The sequence below is a fragment of the Acipenser ruthenus genome, chromosome 57, assembly GCF_902713425.1.
Source record: "Acipenser ruthenus chromosome 57, fAciRut3.2 maternal haplotype, whole genome shotgun sequence".
Taxonomy (NCBI): domain Eukaryota; kingdom Metazoa; phylum Chordata; class Actinopteri; order Acipenseriformes; family Acipenseridae; genus Acipenser; species Acipenser ruthenus.
In genome coordinates, this window is record NC_081245.1 from 428,762 (window position 1) to 449,380 (window position 20,619).

Below are 20,619 nucleotides of genomic sequence, written 5' to 3' on the forward strand. Positions count from 1 at the left end.
TTCAATAGGGATTGTAGAGGATTGGAGCACAGCATTCATTTCAATAGGGATTGTAGAGGATTGGAGCACACCATTCATTTCAATAGGGATTGTAGAGGGGAGTACACCATTAATTTCAATAGGGATTGTAGAGGGGAGTACACCTTTCATTTCAATAGGGATTGTAGAGGGGAGTACACCATTCCTTTGATAAAGCATTAGTATTAATCTGATTCACTGGTTGTATTGAGCGAATCACTCTGGGTTGAAACACAAACTAAGACTCCCACCAGTGAGCCAGTTAACAGCAGATTTATTTTATATAGCGCCTTTCATAGTGGACCACCATCACAAAGCGCTTTACAAGATAGTGAGGAACAATAAGATATTGAATACGATACTTACTCAGAGATTGTGAAATACTGCATAGCTTATACTGGTCCTTCCAAAGTGATATTTCATAGATGCATCCTGGTGTTAAGTTTGTGATAGTGGCTGTACGATTTTCAATTGTAGCGGTGCGTTCTTCATCCTGCCTAGCTGCTGTTACGTTGTTAACTTCAGAAGGGACGTCCACCTCTATACTTGTCTCGCTCACTCTCCAGTGTAGGGTGGTGCAATCTATTGGGGCAGCTGAGAAAGAAACATTGAAACAAAAGATTCTGTTAGTCTGTTCCACCATGAAACCAGTAAAGCTGATCTCGATTCCAATACTGGCCCTGGAGGAAACGAATACACAGTTTTGCATGTCGGTGTCTTTCTGGATGATTCCAGTGAAGATCAACCACCCCGGCTTAAAGGACTGAGCTACAGTCATGCTGAGACCTCCAGTATCCCAGCATGCCTCACTATCTATCCTCTCTCGGGCTATTCTAACTCCTCTCCTCTCTCTCTATACCTGAGCAGGAACTGGGGTGAAAGAAGGAGAGGGCTTAAAGGACTGAGCTACAGTCATGCTGAGACCTCCAGTATCCCAGCATGCCTCACTATCTATCCTCTCTCGGGCTAGTCTGACTCCTCTCCTCTCTCTCTATACCTGAGCAGAAACTGGGGTGAAGGAAGGAGAGGGCTTAAAGGACTGAGCTACAGTCATGATGAGACCTCCAGTATCCCAGCATGCTCTCTCTACCCTCCGAATTGTAGAGGATTGGAACACACCATTCATTTCAATAGGGATTGTAGAGGATTGGAGCACACCATTCATTTCAATAGGGATTGTAGAGGGGAGCACACCATTCATTTCAATAGGGATTGTAGAGGGGAGCACCCCATTCATTTCAATAGGGATTGTAGAGGGGAGCACACCATTCATTTAAATAGGGATTGTAGAGGACTAGATCACACCATTCATTTCAATAGGGATTGTAGAGGGGATCACACCATTCATTTCAATAGGGATTGTAGAGGGGAGCACACCATTCATTTCAATAGGGATTGTAGAGGGGAGCACACCATTCATTTCAATAGGGATTGTAGAGGGGAGCACACCATTCATTTCAATAGGGATTGTAGAGGATTGGAGCACACCATTCATTTCAATAGGGATTGTAGAGGGGAGCACACCATTCATTTAAATAGGGATTGTAGAGGGGAGCACATCATTCATTTCAATAGGGATTGTAGAGGGGAGCACACCATTCATTTCAATAGGGATTGTAGAGGGGAGCACACCATTCATTTCAATAGGGATTGTAGAGGATTGGAGCACACCATTCATTTCAATAGGGATTGTAGAGGATTGGAGCACACCATTAATTTCAATAGGGATTGTAGAGGATTGGAGCACCCCATTCATTTCAATAGGGATTGTAGAGGGGAGCACACCATTCATTTCAATAGGGATTGTAGAGGGGAGCACACCATTCATTTCAATTGGGATTGTAGAGGATTGGAGCACACCATTCATTTCAATAGGAATTGTAGAGGGGAGCACACCATTCATTTCAATAGGGATTGTAGAGGGGAGCACACCATTCATTTCAATAGGGATTGTAGAGGATTGGAGCACACCATTCATTTCAATAGTGATTTGGTCAGGATCCAGACACTGAATTATACAGAATGCTGGTTTGTAGAGTGGCTGGATTAGACAGGCTGTGCTTGGAGTTCAGGAGCTGCTCTTCAGTTCTATCTGCCTGCCATAGACTAATGTAGGCTCATCTTTATATCAGTGATAGAGCCATCTAGTGCACAGCTAGTGTATTGACAGCTACCCAACGTGTCAGAACACTAGGTGGCGCTGTCTCTTGTATAAAGACACTCTGGTGTGTTACACATGTCTATGGCAGGCAGCTACCACCGAGGGCAGCTCCTGAACTCCTGTGATTTCTGTGTGTTTGTCACTCAAAACAAAAAAAATATTTATATATATAAAATAAAATAAAATAAAATATATAAAACCAAAACAATCCTTACTGTGTGTTATAAAATAGAATACTTACGAGTGGGGACTGGGATCGTTGTAGTCATTTGTGTAGTTGTGCTCTCTGTTGTAGTCGTGTGTGTAGTATTTTGTTGATCCTAAAACAAAACATAACATTACCTCTTAAAGTAGCACTGACCATCTTTAAAATCCATTTCCTCATCTCTTATTAGCTTTATTAACAGGATCACTGGCCCCTCCCTTTAAAGGAGCGTTGACCATCTTTAAAATCCATTTCCTCATCTCTTATTAGCTTTATTAACAGGATCACTGGCCCCTCCCTTTAAAGGAGCGTTGACCATCTTTAAAATCTATTCTCTCACCTCTTATTAGCTTTATTAACAGGATCACTGACCCCTCCCTTTAAAGGAGCGCTGACCATCTTTAAAATCCATTTCCTCATCTCTTATTAGCTTTATTAACAGGATCACTGGCCCCTCCCTTTAAAGGAGCGTTGACCATCTTTAAAATCTATTCTCTCACCTCTTATTAGCTTTATTAACAGGATCACTGGCCCCTCCCTTTAAAGGAGCGCTGACCATCTTTAAAATCCATTCTCTCACCTCTTATTAGCTTTATTAACAGGCTCACTGACCCCTCCCTTTAAAGGAGCGCTGACCATCTTTAAAATCTATTCTCTCACCTCTTATTAGCTTTATTAACAGGCTCACTGACCCCTCCCTTTAAAGGAGCGCTGACCATCTTTAAAATCCATTCTCTCACCTCTTATTAGCTTTATTAACAGGATCACTGGCCCCACCCTTTAAAGGAGCGCTGACCATCTTTAAAATCCATTCTCTAGAAGTCTTTCTTAGCATCTTCAGTGTGAATCCGATGACTAACCTCTCTCTCTCTCTCTCTCTCTCTCTCTCTCTCTCTCTCTCTCTCTCTCTCTCTCTCTCTCTCTCTCTCAATATTCCGTTTCCCCTATTCTTACCTATGCGGAACTTCATTTGTCATAAAAACTGAAGCAAACATTCAAATTTCAACCGCTGTACGCAGACAGCTGATCTAGTGGAGGGGATGCAGTGCAGGCAGTCGCCCACACGCCTGTCACACTGCACACATTACAACATGTATCTGGAGAAGAGATTCTCCCATTGGCATGAAACTTGGTATTAACAAGATTTAGCACCAGCTGTTGAGAAGATCGGATTCTGGGGATGCAGGGGGGTGTCTCCGTTTGTCTGTACATCCGTCTGTCCGTACGGTACATGTTCGCATATACCTGGAGCTTATCAAAATGTGATTAAACTCTTCCTTGCCATTTCTTCATCCATGCTGTTGATCTACTGTCATCCACTCTTTCCCCTCACACTGACAGATCTGATCTGCTGCCATGGCGACGGGGGATGGATGATGTCACTGACCAGGCTGGTTTAATAGTGTTTGTTAATCTAAGGTTCACTGTCTGAAAGCTTGTCAGTCAATAGACTTTCAGATAGCACCGCACTTCCTAGGTCAGCAGTGTCTTCTGGGTCGCTGTCAGTCAACAGGGGAATCAGCAGCTGATTGGTTAATGAAAGAAGCCTTTGAAGGAGGTGGGAGGGGCAATTTCATCCTTCAGGGGACCTAGGAAGTGAGACGCTATCTGAACCCGGTGTAGTATCTGATAAATGAGAATCCAGGTTTGCTGTAACATCTGTGCTGGTGAGTTGCTGTGCGGTATTGAAACGCATGTAATCTGAAATGTCAGCTATCATAGATTTTTTTTTATCAATTATCCAAATTTTAAATTGTTAGCAGAAAAGAAGATTTACTCACCGAAACATGAAGCTGTGTGAACAGCAGAAACAGCCAGAGCAGGCAATCCATGTTTTCAATCCGGAGATCTTTTATTTAAAAACCCAACTTGCCAAAAATTCACAGGATATTAGAAATATATTGAGAAATGTGTCTGTCTGTCTGTCTGTCTGTCTGTCTGTCTGTCTGTCTGTGTGTGTGTCTGCCTGCCTGTCTGTGTGTCTGTGTGTCTGTCTGTCTGCGTGTCTTTCTGTCTGTCTGTCTGTCTGTCTTTAGATTTAGTAATGTTTAGATGTCTTTTTTAAATCGTGATCATTTATTTCTCTCTCTTTCTTTCTTCCCTTCTATTTTCACCCTTTCTGTCCTTTATCTCTCTCTCTCTCTTTCTCGCTTTCTTTATTGTTGCTTCTTTCTGTAATTTTCTTTTTTCTTCCTCTCTCTCACCTTCTTTCATTCCAGCAGTGTATTTTGCTTTGTCCTTAACAGATCAGTGTCCTTTAGTAATGCTTACAATGTTTTTATTCGTGATATTTTCTTTCTTTCTTTCTCTCCCTTCTTTTTTCTCTTTCTCTTTCCTTCTTTTTTTCACCCTTTGCTTCTTGCCTTTTTCCTCTTCCTTTTCTTATTTCTCTCTATCTTTACTTTTGGTTTCTTTCCTTACTTTTCTTTTTTCTTACTCTGTCTCACCATCATCATTTCTCTCTTCCTTTCAATCCCTCTAAAAAAATAATAAAAAATAATAAATCCCAAACGACACCTGCCTCTCCTCTCACTTCCCTCGTCACAGTCATCACTCTGAACAAAACAAGCATCCAGAATTAACAGGAACCCCAAACATGACTAACACATCTCTCACTTCCCTCTCTCTCACCTCATATACTTTAGAATGGATAGTAAACCAATGCCTTATATTATAATCAGTCCTAATTACAAACTATGACACATTGTAGTTCTGTTTTTAAGCCTGTGTACTATTTTCTGCTTTGTTTATGGTATTTTTCACACCTTTTACCTTTAAACTTAATTTATTTATAGGGGCAGCAGTGTGGAGTAGTGGTTAGGGCTCTGGACTCTTGACTGGAGGGTCGTGGGTTCAATCCCAGGTGGGGGACGCTGCTGCTGTAGCCTTGAGCAAGGTACTTTACCTAGATTGCTCCAGTAAAAACTGTATAAATGGGGAATTGTATGTAAAAAATAATGTGATATCTTGTAACAATTGTAAGTCGCCCTGGATAAGAGCGTCTGCTAAGAAATAAATAATAATAATAATTCTAAATTCTATGACAAACTGCCATTTTTTGTTATTAGTTAGAAAACCACAGCCAAAAATGAGTGACATTTCATCTATTTCTTTTAATACATTTGGGGATAAAACTCCACATAACTGGTACAACACCAGCTTTGAGTGAAGTCCATCTGAAAAAAAAAATATGGACATTCATTTTATGGAAATAAATCCAAAAAAATCTCATCTCTTTTATGCCAGTGTAAGAAGATCAGCTGGGGACCAGTATTCAGCCACTGACTCACTGTGTGACCCTGAGCAAGTCACTTCACCTCCTTGTGCTCCGTCTTTCGGGTGAGACGTAGTTGTAAGTGACTCTGCAGCTGATGCATAGTTCACACACCCTAGTCTCTGTAAGTCACCTTGGATAAAGGCGTCTGCTAAATAAACAAATAATAATAATGATATTCAGTCTCCAGTTTTATAACGCTGAGCTGGACTGAATAGATATTTTTAACAGTAGCAGCTTTAAAACCATCAAGACCGTATTCCTGTCAGTCACGAAAACTTTTAGAAAAGCAGGTGAAAAATAAACTTGATTAACAGAGATCCGGATTTTACAATCCTATATTTTGTGATCGACTTTTATCTGGATCTGTTTTTTCAGAACATGTCACTGCTGGATTACATTTATCCAGATTACAAATAATTATAAAATCTGTTTTTTGTTGTTTTTTTAAGCAATTTGATCACAAAATAAGGGATCACTGTTATCCAGTTTTGAAAAAAATGACCCCACCAGGATAAAGATGTTTTTTTTCTTATTATTGATTTGAATAATGTTAAGATGTGGTGGTGCATTGGGGAGGGAGTGTGTGAGGTGGGAGAGGAAGGAAAGCTCATTTTAAACCTTTAACATTGTGATCTATTCAATTTGTTTGCTTCTGTTTTATGATGTATTTAATTGTGCTGCTGTTTTATATGTTTCAATTGCTTTATTGTCAGTGCTGGACTTTTAAAAACATTTTTGTAACTTTGTTTGAATTTAATTTGGTTTCAGTAAAAGGTTTTTTTTAAAAAAAACTCTGCATCTATCTGTCTGTCTCTCTCCTCTGTCTGTCTGTCTGTATCTCTCTTGCTCCTAAGCCTCTATCTACTCCTGTGTCTCATTTTACTGAAAGCGAATCCTCTTCTCCAATTTCGATTCTGTTTTTGCATATAAGGAAGTGCGACAGGGAGGTAGCGACTGAGACAATGGACTTTAACCTCTTTGATAAGCGATGAGGAACTTTGCTCATGTAACAAGTATTGGCTGCTTTAGAAAAGGAGGGAGGGTGACTTTTGAAACGTTTACCATTTGCACGGTAATATATTTTCATGCATTTTCTATGCATTTGCCATTTACCAGACCTCTCTGTGCTTTACAATGCTTCCCTGTGCTTTACCAGACCTCTCTGTGCTTTAAAATGCTTCCCTATGCTTTACCAGACCTCTATGTGCTTTACAATGATTCCCTATGCTTTACCAGACCTCTCTGTGCTTTACAATGCTTCCCTATGCTTTACCAGACCTCTATGTGCTTTACAATGCTTCCCTATGCTTTACCAGACCTCTCTGTGCTTTACAATGCTTCCCTATGCTTTACCAGACCTCTCTGTGCTTTACAATGCTTCCCTATGCTTTACCAGACCTCTCTGTGCTTTACAATGCTTCCCTATGCTTTACCAGACCTCTCTGTGCTTTACAATGCTTCCCTATGCTTTACCAGACCTCTCTGTGCTTTACAATGCTTCCCTATGCTTTACCAGACCTCTCTGTGCTTTACAATGCTTCCCTATGCTTTACCACACCTCTCTGTGCTTTACAATGCTTCCCTATGCTTTACCAGACCTCTCTGTGCTTTACAATGCTTTTCTATGCTTTACCACACCTCTCTGTGCTTCACAATGCTTCCCTATGCTTTACCAGACCTCTCTGTGCTTTACAATGCTTCCCTATGCTTTACCACACCTCTCTGTGCTTTACAATGCTTCCCTATGCTTTACCACACCTCTCTGTGCTTTACAATGCTTTTCTATGCTTTACCAGACCTCTCTGTGCTTTACAATGCTTCCCTATGCTTTACCAGACCTCTCTGTGCTTTACAATGCTTCCCTATGCTTTACCACACCTCTCTGTGCTTTAAAATGCTTCCCTATGCTTTACCAGACCTCTATGTGCTTTACAATGCTTCCCTATGCTTTACCAGACCTCTCTGTGCTTTACAATGCTTCCCTATGCTTTACCACACCTCTCTGTGCTTTACAATGCTTCCCTATGCTTTACCAGACCTCTCTGTGCTTTACAATGCTTCCCTATGCTTTACCAGACCTCTCTGGTTACTACCTTGACCACTACCTGTCACCGGGGTCTATTTTAATGATCTAGACCATGGCAGACCTTAATACCACCAGTCTTTAAACTCATTATCAGGACTGCTCAGTTCCTGACCACCTTTCAGCGCCTTCTCAAGACACACCTGTTCAGACAGCATCTGTAAACCTCACGACTCTCCACTATACTGGACTAGCTCTCAGGGAGAGCCGTTCAAACCATCTACTTATCTTAATGAGAAGCACCATTGCTGCTGGAAGTTTTTCTTAGGCCTCTTACCTTTAAATATACTGTGTCTGTTAGCTGGTTTTGTATATTTGATCCCTGCTTGTTTTTATTAACTTTTAGTGTATTTAAACTGATGTTTTATGTCCCTCTGAGATCATTGTAATAAAACATTCTGCCTCCGTCAATCACATTGATAAAGTATCCATATGGAAATCATGTAAAGTTTTTTTTTGTATGTGAACATATCTAGTTTGTATATGTTTAATATAAGTTAAACCATTGCAAAATACATGAAGGTCATTGTTATGTGGCGAATGTAATTCAGTATTATTCATATTATAAGGGTTTGTTTTGTAGTTCTGTATGTTAGAAGGGGCAGCAGTGTGGAGTAGTGGTTAGGGCTCTGGACTCTTGACCGGAGGGTCGTGGGTTCAATCCCAGGTGGGGGGACACTGCTGTTGTACCCTTGAGCAAGGTACTTTACCTAGATTGCTCCAGTAAAAACCCAACTGTATAAATGGGTAATTGTATGTAAAATAATGTGATATCTGTATAATGTGAAATAACATATAATGTGATATCTTGTAACAATTGAAAGTCGCCCTGGATAAGGGCGTCTGCTAAGAAATAAATAATAATAATAGAATGGTAATACGTGATGAAAATTCAGTAGAGTCCCTCTGTTAGATCAAGTTAGTAAAATAGTCTGGATGTGAGTATTAGGCAGTGCTAATGTAGGGAGACCTGCAGAGTCTATACAACACAAACATGTAAAATGCATTTTAAACACACAGGAATATTAATATATTATCGATATGAGGGGTCTGTTTTGTATTTTATGTCTATGTAATGAATACATTATATATTATTTAGAAATAACATCAATAAACGTGGCTTGGGTCTCTATATGGAGTGGCTTACTGGATTGTATTAGACTCCTTATAATCCTTCTGTTCGACCATCAAAGAGATCACTGAGTTAGTAAACTGCTCTGAATACAACAGAGTGCTGCTGCTAATGGAGGGAGCCCAGCAGAGTGTCTCTCAATTCAACGAGCTCACAGACGGGCAGAGTGGTCTTAGTGCTGAGCTGTTCAACATCTCTATGAAATATACGACAAACCCAGTGGATTCAATTCCAGAATCAAGTTCAATAAAATATGTAAAAAACATCAAGACGCTTCCTGCACTTGCAGTCTGTAAGCTCTGGATTTGACTCCAGCACACTTTGCATATCAATGCTGCTAGCCCTGCTTCAACCTGGCTGCTAGGGAACCATTCAAATCTCTATAGGTCAGTGCATTGGCCCAAACAAATCAGATACTTTCAATGCTGCAAAAGTGAAGCGTTTAACGCATGCATTGCCGGATCTTTAACAAATGGTTAGGGCTCTGGACTCTTGACCGGGGGGTCGTGGGTTCAATCCCAGGTGGTGGACACTGCTGCTGTACCCTTGAGCAAAGTACTTTACCGAGATTGCTCCAGTAGAAACCCAACTGTATAAATGGGTAATTGTATGTAAAAATAATGTGATATCTTGTAACAATTGTAAGTTGGCCTGGATAAGGGCGTCTGCTAAGAAATAAATAATAATAAATACATAAAAATACAGCAGAAGCAATTACATTATTGTTTAGTCTCTGACTATTTTTATAAAGTTGGTTTTGCAGTCTGAAGTGTACATGTATATCCATGGTTACAGCACTGGTGGACCATGATGGTGGCTGTCTCTTCTGTCATCTGGAAAGAGTTGCATGTTCTGTGTCTTGCCTGATGGTGGCAGTCTGCGGTTGCTTGTGTTGTCTGGTTCCTTTGGCTGCTTGTGTGGGTGGGAATGGTGAGTTAGGGTTAAAAACCCTGACGCCATAGATATCAAATTTGCAGTTTACATGTGTAAAAGGGAAACCAGCAATGCGGGTTACGGGCAAGAGGGAGACTCAGAGTCAGGGAGCTGCAGTGAAAGCACAGAGGCAGGTGTTTATTTTCAAAAAACAAACAAAAAAAACCACTGGAACAAATAAACAGGATAGAAGGATCCAAAATAATAGGTAAAACAAACACTACAAAGACTTAAACAAACATACCTTACTGCTGTAGGCTTGAACCATTTATCTCAAACAACGCATTGGGCTTCCTTTCATACTAGGCCTCGATTTACCATCAATTATCCAATCAAGGCCCAGCCACATTCCACACGTGGATTTGGCAGGGATGGAATTAACCCCATCCCTGCCAAACTTCAATTAAACATTATAAATCTTTATTGATAAACACCCACAGCCAAACAAACACTATTTACTGTCAAGGCTTCCACCCTGCTACAACATAACAAACTAATATACATGTTGTGCTTTTTTTCTTGTTCTTGTTTTGCCAAATATAGTCCAATTTAACCCTTTGCGGTCCATTGTCGGACCTGGTCCGACATTGCAATTATTCCTATCCGGTCCGGAAAAAAGCCGAGAAAACCATTCAATGGCCGAGTGGGAGCGACAGGAGCCGAGACAAGCCAAAAAAAAAAAAAAGGCGTATCTCATTGTGACCGGGTCTTACGTCACTTGCGTGGATAGCCGCTGTTTACAAACTACAGAGAGACAACTGGGGGTAGATTTGAAAAGCCGGCACAGGCGCGCAGGATTTATTAACACAAACAGAAAATAAAGGTGGTCATGTGACGTTACCAGCCATGGTAACACACAGAGGACACATACAGCAAGCTGTACAAAAGGCAAAATAAAACACAGTACAAAAACTACAAATAAAAGGTGCCCCAGAGGGCGAGCGCTAGCCTTAAAACGAGGCGTCCCGCTCCAGGAACCGGCTACACCATGTAACCCTCGCTATACATCACATGGGATCACTATCCCCTAACTAACCTACTCATGAGCCAGTATTCATACAACGACTCCTGCTGCTTCATACGGCCTTGGCTGGGCATTGCCTTCACAAGCACCGCTTGCAGTCTCAGGGTTGCGTAGCTGTCGTTCCTGCAGAGCGGACCCTCTCCTCCCGGGTATACCCCGCTCCCCTCTGGCATGGTGTTGCAGTCGCCCCGAACCATCTCCCGCGGATGCTTTTGAACTGACGGACACTCGGTCAAGACCCGCCCACCTGCTGATTGAGGTCCAGCACAGCCAATCACCTGCTGCCCTTCCCCTCAATCAAGCCTAGCAGGCAGCTAGTCTCAATCGAGCGCCCGTCTGTAAAACAATAATTCAATTAAACAAATCAACTCCAAAACGACACACAATAAACCCATTTCCCCATACAAATGATATCAACACTAAATACACACGTGCAGGGCAATCGCCCTGCTACACTCATGAATAGTCATACCTGCCCCTGGCATCCCATATGGGCGGTACTAAGGAAACAAGCTGGCTGTTACTGCATCAGCGCACAGAGACTATCACGGACATTTGCAGAGCTTTTTGAGATGTTATAGTAATAAAATAATGACTTGGATCGCATTATTGAGGAGTTTGGTGATAAAAAGAGTGATCAGGAGATGATTGATCGGTATGTACGACTATTATTATTATTATTATTATTTATTTCTTAGCATATGTGAAAGCGATAGGAACGAAAGGGTGGGGTGGGGCTGGAGATGCCTAGTGAGTGCTTTGTTGATATGCAGGGCCTTTTAAACCCGTGGAGGCTGTGTGGTCCAGTGGTTAAAGAAAAGGGTTTGTAACCAGAAGGTCCCCAATTCAAATCCCCCCTCAGCCATTGACTCATTGTGTGACTCTGAGCGAGTCACTTCACCTCCTTGTGCTCCGTCTTTCGGGTGAGACGTAGTTGTAAGTGACTCTGCAGCTGATGCATAGTTCACACACCCTAGTCTCTGTAAGTCGCCTTGGATAAAGGTGTCTGCTAAAAAAATAAATAAATAAAAGTTTGACTGTGAAAAAAATACTTTTAAACAGCGCGTCTAAAATTAACTGCGCGTGTGAAAATAAATTGGACCTGACGCACCTGACGTGTGCTTAATAAATGGACTGCAAAGGGTTAATTTCTCCCAAATATAATTTTATAGATCAAGATTTCACCTGAAAAAAACACAGATTCCTTCAATAATGTAAATAATGTACCAATTATAATCAGTTACAAACATCTTCTTAATCATCATAGTTATCAGGACTCTGTGCATCATTATCATAATAATAATAATAATAATGTTAATAAGTGTATTAATTAAATATATATATTTGAACTTCTGATATTTTTTTAATTTAATTTCCTATTAAAATAGAACCCTCGTCCCTGTTTATGTGTCAAAATGAAGCCTGTATAAGACAGCTTTATTGAAATCCCAGTTTCAACACAAAACAGGTAAAACTCTAAATACTGAAAATCTGAACTCCTGATTAAACTGTATTAAACTTTATACATGTTAATGTATTTCATTTCTTAACAAGTGTATACTTTGAAAATATGCGTTCATTAAACTCCCCCATACTGTTACAAAACATAGCATCAGAACTTCAATGTAAATATGAAGGGAGTAACGCTAATACATTATTGTGAGGCTTTACACTATCAGGCAGTTAGAGTTTTTGGTAACAATGGTAAAAACTCACTGTCAAACACGACTTACTAACTTCTTTAGTAATAGGACCCTGATTAGGCTGCATTACAGTCTGGTAGCAGCAGAGCTAAAATACACTTGGTTAAGAACCTACCCTGTGGCAGCAGTGTGGAGTAGTGGTTAGGGCTCTGGACTCTTGACCGGAGGGTTGTGGGTTCAATCCCCAGTGGGGGACACTGCTGTTGTACCCTTGAGCAAGGTACTTTACCTAGATTGCTCCAGTAAAAACCCAACTGTAAAAATGGGTAATTGTATGTAAAATAATGTGATATCTGTATAATGTGAAATACTGTATAATGTGATATCTTGTAACAATTGTAAGTCGCCCTGGATAAGGGCGTCTGCTAAGAAATAAATAATAATAATAATAATAATAATAAAAGAAAGACAGCAGCAAGTTAGAGCAGTCTTTCTTTTAGGGTTGAGATAAACGATACACATCTTAACATCAGAGCAGCAGAACTCTGAACCACTCAGAATGATTTCACACATCAAACAAGGAAGGGGTAATAATATGGATTAAAATGGCTTATGTAACTATATAAAACATAAAACATAAAAAAGTAAAACACACAAAAAAAAAAAACCACATCTGAAAACCAGACCCCTCCCTATACTCAGGGGGACTGCCATTTAATTTGTGTGCCACTGTATAAACACCCACCAATCCAAATGCTTCATTAAAAATAGAAATACAACATTGAAACAGACTGCACAAGGAAGAAAACATCTGAGAGGAAGCACATTTTATACAGCAAAACACAAATCTAATCAAGATGACTGATCTTTACAGATGATTTCTGTTCCCAGCAATTAATGAAAAGTCGAAACCCAGGATAGAGCGGCTCAGTGAATGTGGTGTGGAATCTGTGCAGGAGGGTCATTGTGTCATCAGGAGAGATGCTATAAAATGACAGAGTGCCAGCAGGACAGTCCAGGTACACTCCTATTCTGGAGGAGAGGGTGGTAGTTAATTTAATCTCTTTGTTATTGTGCCAGGCAGATAAACTGCTGAAGAAAGGGCACCTCAAACTCCAGGACTTGTCATTTCTTCCAAGTAGACAGGAATCATCCTCTCCTTTTCTGTTGATTCCTTTATATGTAACTCCTATTTCAGCCCCTACACTCCACTCAATTTCCCAGTAACAGCGAATCCCAGACAGACCCTCTGTGCAAAGCACCTGGAGCTCAGAGTCAAATCTCTCTGGGTGATCAGGATATGTCTGAGATTCATTCCCCCACGTCACCTTTCTGTTCCCTTCAGACAGACAGAGATTTCTATGTGCTGTGTTGGGGTCCAGTGTGAGCTGACAGGAATCTGATTGAAGAGAAAAGGATAGTTATTATTGTTATTGTTATTGTTATTATTATTATCAACATTTTATTTTCTAATAATCTAATAGTGTAACATTCTTTTCATTCAAGCGTGTATACATTCAAATTGCTTTTGAAAAATGAAATACTCCAATAAAAGACTCCACAATGAAATGCAGAGAGAAATTCACAAAAGTAGCCTAAGAAACTTCATTCACTACAGATGAAGTAAAAAGAAAATATTTAAATATGATTAACTACACAAACAAACTGGCAGAATTCCATTCATGGCTCAATCACTTTGATCATTTACAGAACAGATGTGATCATTCCTCCTTATCAGAAAGAATTCTGATCACAGTATACATTATTTAAACCTCCAGCCATTCCTTCACATGAAAAGAGGAGGCCGTACTCTTAACAAAATGTACCCATCTCGCAGAGTCTTACATGTGTTTAATTCTCTAAATATGACAATATAAAAAGAGAAATACATATATAGGTTGTGACTTTTTTGTGGTAGATCATGAATACCCAGTTTCATTTGATCCTTACAAAGAGATTGGTGATATGTGGTGTTGTTTTTAAGTACCGAGTGATTTAGTTATTGTTGCCAATGGTCCCTGCCAGACACCCTCAACATGGACTTTAATTCCAGACTCTCTGTCTGCAGATTTCATTCCTCAGCAAAGCTCCACAATTGGTCACAATATTCTGTCACTGTGTATCATAATGAATAAGACACTCCAGCACTGCACATAGAAGACAGCAGTTCAATCTTGATAAACCAATCATGAACCAGAACCCCTTGATGGAATTGCAGTCTTATTAGGTGCAGTTGGGTGTCCTTGCTCTGTAGAGTTTGGTTCTCATAAAGGAAGCAGAACATCTTTCAATGAAATGCTCCAGTAAAAACAGACTTACATTGTAAAAGCTCAGCTCTGTTCTTTGGTTCCCACAGACAAACTTCATTCACTGCAGACAAAAAAAGAATATAACTGGTTATGTAAAAGTGTACAATTTCTATTACTAAGATTTCTGAGCATAATTATCTAATGGGGGCATACATTATTATTATTATTATTATTATTATTATTATTATTATTATTATTATTATTATTATTATTATAATATGTAGCATAATTCATGTTAGGTTTGAAACTATAGCATAATCTTTAATCTACAGATGTTACAGCAAATCATATTAAGAGATTTCTCAGCATAGTACAAGCACAGCAGGTGACACCAACCTTTTTCAGTGATTCTCTCAAACTCTCTCTTCCAGATGTCCTCCAGTTTGCCTTTAAGTTCAGACACAGCTTTCCTCACTGCCTCAAAAGTGACATCTGTATTGACAGTAAAGCTGGGTAAGAGGCCAGATTCAGGAGGGGCACAGAGAGACTGGCAATTCTACAAGAGGAGAGAGAAGGAAACAGAATGGGGTCTGAAACATCCCAGGATAGGGGAGGAAACTGCTGCCTGGAATGAAGGGGAGCTCCTGATTGCTCTGCGCATTGGAATGGGAGAATGTGCAGATAACAACTATGGAGCTAGAATTAGAGAGCTATCTTATTTTTTAAAAAATGGAAAGAACAAAACTGTGTTTTTCTATTTGAGAAAAGTTGCTTCTTTAGCTATTGTAAAATAAACCATGTAAAAAATAAGATCATGTGAAAATCTGATTATTTTTCATAAGTAGACTTTTTCCTATCTAGGTTTGTAAATCTGCTCTTGTATAAATTATATCAATGTAAAATGTAATGTTGATATCTGGATACAATTTAAACTCTGGGATCCAAAGCTGTATAACCTGACTGTGCAGTTTTTACCTGGACACTGGCTAGTGAGTCCTGGTTGGATTTCTGTGTCTGTGATGGTCAGCCTCCTTTATGAAGCTGCCCGCTGCACAGTGTTACCTGTAGAAAATGGATGTGATCCTCTGTCTTTGAAAGCTGTTCCATCTCAGCGTCTCTCCTCTTCAGCTCAGTGATTTCCTGCTCCACTTGTTCCATGCGCTCTTCAGCCTGACTCACGGCAGCCTTCTCTTTCTCTGCGATCAGCGCTGCCACTTCTGCTTGTTTCTGCTGAATGGAGCGGATCAGCTGGGTGAAAATCTGCTGGCTTTCCTCCGTTTCTCTGCGTGCTGAGCTCTGATTGAAAGAGAACATTATTGAAAACATTTCTCTAAGTCCAACAGACAGACTTCATTCAGTCTTTCTTCGTTCAGTCAGTGCAGTTTTGGATTTATTTGTCCGTTACATTGATTGAAGTTTTACTGCAACAAGTAATATGGAAGCAATGATTAACTGTACAGTGACAAGTGTACATATGAAGGCATTAGCTAAAATGTTTGCTTTATTTAATTGCAAGTATAGAAATCTCAGAAATGAGATCATAGTATAAGCTGTGGAGAGTAACTGCTAATGCTGTTATTTCTTTTAAAATATGGTCATAACATTACAAATGGTATTGCGATACTTGGCCAGCGCTACCCTTATTCGTTGCTCACATTGAGTGACTCCACAGCCTGTTTCAGCTCCTCCAGATCCTTCAGTCTCTCCTGGATTCTCTTGTGGATTTCTGCCCGCCTCTCCTCCAGCTGCTCCTGTGTACAAACACACAGGGACACAGTCCCATTGAGGATTGCTGCCTTTGAGAAAAGCATACCTTCCACAAACTGTGAGTGTACAGACCCTAATCCTAACCCATTACAGATAACTGCCATAGAGAAATATGACGTCACTCACAAGCTGCTATTTCACAAACTCTAGTTTTTAACCTTTTGCAGAAAATTCTACCCTTTTGAGGTCTGACTGACACGACTTGACTGTATGGCTTGTATCAGTGCAAATATCCACCTAAGATACAGGATTATACCTTGCTAAAACACTAAAGGTCTGAAGATTATTAAAGAAATTCACTCTATGATTAAATGTGACAGAAATACAATGATTCTTGGTGGTAAATCTCCCTCCCGACCTGTGAGGGTGCTAAGTAATGGGAACAGAGTACCCTGGACTGTTTGGCCTGACACTTCATTCCCAGGGTTAAAAGGAAGTTGGTCATCTAGAAATACATGGAGACCTGTCATAACCTGAGGGACAACCCGTGCACACGTCACACTAGAGAGGGAAAAGAGAGAGAGAGGGAGGGAGGGATTCTGTTTAATATAGAGGGAGGGAGGGGGGAATCTGTTTACTATAGAGGGAGGGAGGGGGGAATCTGTTTACTATAGAGGGAGGGAGGGAGGGATTCTGTTTACTATAGAGGGAGGGAGGGAGGGATTCTGTTTACTATAGAGGGAGGGAGGGGGTACTGTCTAATACAGAGGGAGGGAGGGATTCTGTTTAATACAGAGGGAGGGAGGGATTCTGTTTACTATAGAGGGAGGGAGGGAGGGATTCTGTTTACTATAGAGGGAGGGAGGGATTCTGTTTAATATAGAGGGAGGGAGGGAGGGATTCTGTTTAATATAGAGGGAGGGAGGGAGGGGGGAATCTGTTTAATATAGAGAGAGGGAGGGAGGGATTCTGTTTAATATAGAGGGAGGGAGGGAGGGATTCTGTTTAATATAGAGGGAGGGAGGGAGGGATTCTGTTTAATATAGAGGGAGGGAGGGAGGGATTCTGTTTACTATAGAGGGAGGGAGGGATTCTGTTTAATATAGAGGGAGGGAGGGGGTATTCTGTTTAATATAGAGAGAGGGAGGGAGGGATTCTGTTTAATATAGAGGGAGGGAGGGGGTACTGTCTAATACAGAGGGAGGGAGGGATTCTGTTTAATATAGAGGGAGGGAGGGGGGAATCTGTTTACTATAGAGGGAGGGAGGGGGATTCTGTTTACTATAGAGGGAGGGAGGGGGGAATCTGTTTACTATAGAGGGAGGGAGGGGGGATTCTGTTTACTATAGAGGGAGGGAGGGGGGATTCTGTTTACTATAGAGGGAGGGAGGGGGGAATCTGTTTACTATAGAGGGAGGGAGGGATGTACTGTTTACTATAGAGGGAGGGAGGGGGGAATCTGTTTACTATAGAGGGAGGGGGGATTCTGTTTACTATAGAGGGAGGGAGGGGGGAATCTGTTTAATATAGAGGGAGGGAGGGGGGAATCTGTTTACTATAGAGGGAGGGAGGGGGGATTCTGTTTACTATAGAGGGAGGGAGGGGGGAATCTGTTTAATGCAGAGGGAGGAAGGGGGTACTGTTTAATATAGAGGGAGGGATTCTGTTTACTATAGAGGGAGGGAGGGGGTACTGTCTAATACAGAGGGAGGGAGGGATTCTGTTTAATATAGAGGGAGGGAGGGAGTACTGTTTAATATAGAGAGAGGGAAGAGGGATTCTGTTTAATATAGAGGAAGGGAGGGATTCTGTTTAATATAGAGGGAGGGAGGGAGGGATTCTGTTTAATATAGAGGGAGGGAGGGAGGGAGGGATTCTGTTTAATATAGAGGGAGGGAGGGGGGAATCTGTTTACTATAGAGGGAGGGAGGGAGGGATTCTGTTTAATATAGAGAGAGTGAGGGAGGGATTCTTTTTAATACAGAGGGAGGGAGGGAGGGATTCTGTTTAATATAGAGGGAGGGAGGGAGGGATTCTGTTTAATGCGCGTTTGGCAGGAGCTTCAGTGACCAAGACAGCTCAACTTGCTGATGTTTCACGAGCAACGGTGTCTAAGGTGATGTCAGCATGGAACTCCGAGGGAAAGACATCATCAGCAAAGGGCAGCAGCGGGCAGAAGCGCATACTCCAGGATTGTAATGTCTGTGCATTAATTCGAAGTGCAAGGCAAAACAGGCTAGTAACTGCAGACGGGGGGGTTTCGCAGAAGGAACAATTACTATCGAACCATTACTGGCAAAGGGTTTTATTTATTTAATTGTGCACAATAAAAAGTACCCTTGAGGGTGGTGTTGTTTTTGGTTGGAAAGCGGCTGTTGTGATGTCATTTCTATAGCACCGCCCGCTACATCCTGACAGAGGTGCAATGAGTTAATGTTAATGCACTTCTTAGCCCCACCGCCAGATTGGAACCCAGGCCTCCAGAGAAAGGTGAAAGGCTAGTCTAATGCATTATCATTAGCCCTCCACAACAATTAAACACTCAACAGTGCTACATTTAGAATTACTAAAATAAAAAAAAATCTTCTCATTAACATTAACACACTGTGTCTCCTAGCCCTCCGCCCCTCCCCCCAGATTTGAACCCAAGGTGAAAGACACAGATCTGATTTGTAAACAGGTGGCTTTCCCCCCATGTCACATCTCCAGACTGTTTTGCATTATCACATTTGAATCAAAGGCGCTCCACAGCAAAGCAAATCCAAACTGGTTTGTTGTTTTCTTTTCACAGTGAACAGCAGAACCTTTAACCCTTTGCATCCAGGATCCCCAAGCTTGTAGACCCTACAGAAAATAGGAGGCACTTTTTTACACAGAGAATTGTGAGGGTCTGGAACCAACTCCCCAGTAATGTTGTTGAAGCTGACACCCTGGGATCCTTCAAGAAGCTGCTTGATGAGATTCTGGGATCAATAAGCTACTAACCACCAAACGAGCAAGATGGGCTGAATGGCCTCCTCTCGTTTGGAAACTTTCTTATGTTCTTATGTTTTTACTGATTTATGGGTCATTTAAAAAAAAAAGATTTTAAGATGTAAACCCAATTTAAAAGGAATTATAAAAATATATTAAAATATATTAAACACAAACAAAAATTATATTTTACTTGATGGTAAGAGCTTACAGTTTCCAGCACACACTGCTTAACTGGTACAGTAGGTGGGTTCACTTCAGCCAACATGTGTCGTCACCAGTCAGGTCAGGTCTAAAACCAGAACAACCATGGCTGTTTTCATGTTGTCATTATTATTATTATTATTATTATTATTATTATTATTATTATTATTATTATTTATTTCTTACCAGACACCCTTATCCAGGGTGACTTACAATCGCAAGCAAATACATTCAAGTGTTACAATACAAGTAATACAATAAGAGCAAGAAATACAATAATTTTTGTTCAAGTGTGACAAACCACAATTCAATAATACAGCAGATAATAGTGATAGTTACATCAGGATATGATTAAGTACAAAATACTACAGGTTAAACACTTGGCAGATTACAATATTCTGAGGTACAGGATTAAAATGCAGTAAAATAGGGGGCAGATAAGAGCAAAATAAAGCACATTTAAATGAAGGGTGATAGTGTCCCAGGATACCACAGAGGAGTTCTACAGGTGCTGTTTGAAGAGGTGAGTCTTAAGGAGGCACCGGAATGTGGTCAGGGACGGCAGTCCTGACATCTGTAGGAAGGTCGTTCCACCACTGCGGAGCAAGGGTGGAGAAGGAGCGGGCTCGGGAGGCAGGGGAGCGTAGCGGAGGTAGAGCCAGTCTTCTAGTGCAGGCGGAGCGGAGAGGTCGAGTGGGGGTGTAGGGAGAGATGAGGGTCTGGAGGTAGCTGGGTGCAGTCTGGTCAAGGCATCTGTAGGCTAGTAGAAGAGTCTTGAACTGGATGCGAGCGGTGATCGGGAGCCAGTGGAGTAGTGGAGTTGCGTGGGAGAAGTGAGGCAGAGAGAACACCAGGCGGGCAGCAGAGTTCTGGATGAGCTGGAGCGGACGGGTGGCGGACGCAGGGAGGCCAGCCAGGAGGGAGTTGCAGTAGTCTAGGCGGGAGAGTACCAGGGCCTGGACCAGGAGCTGGGTAGCATAGTTGGTGAGGAAGGGTCGGATTCATAGTCG

At 41.2% G+C, this 20,619-nt stretch overlaps 1 protein-coding gene across 1 annotated transcript in view; it reads right to left on the reverse strand.

Moving 5' to 3' along the window:
* Positions 1-13,209: 13,209 nt before the first annotated feature.
* Positions 13,210-20,619, reverse strand: part of LOC117407585 (tripartite motif-containing protein 16-like) — a 65,673-nt gene continuing 58,263 nt past the window's right edge. The window contains exons 3-5 of the mRNA XM_059017561.1: positions 15,788-16,021; positions 15,122-15,281; positions 13,210-13,875 (exon numbers count right to left, since the gene is read on the reverse strand). Coding sequence (XP_058873544.1) covers positions 13,325-13,875; positions 15,122-15,281; positions 15,788-16,021 — 945 coding nt within the window. The 3' untranslated portion in view covers positions 13,210-13,324. The remainder of the gene's footprint in view (positions 13,876-15,121; positions 15,282-15,787; positions 16,022-20,619) is intronic.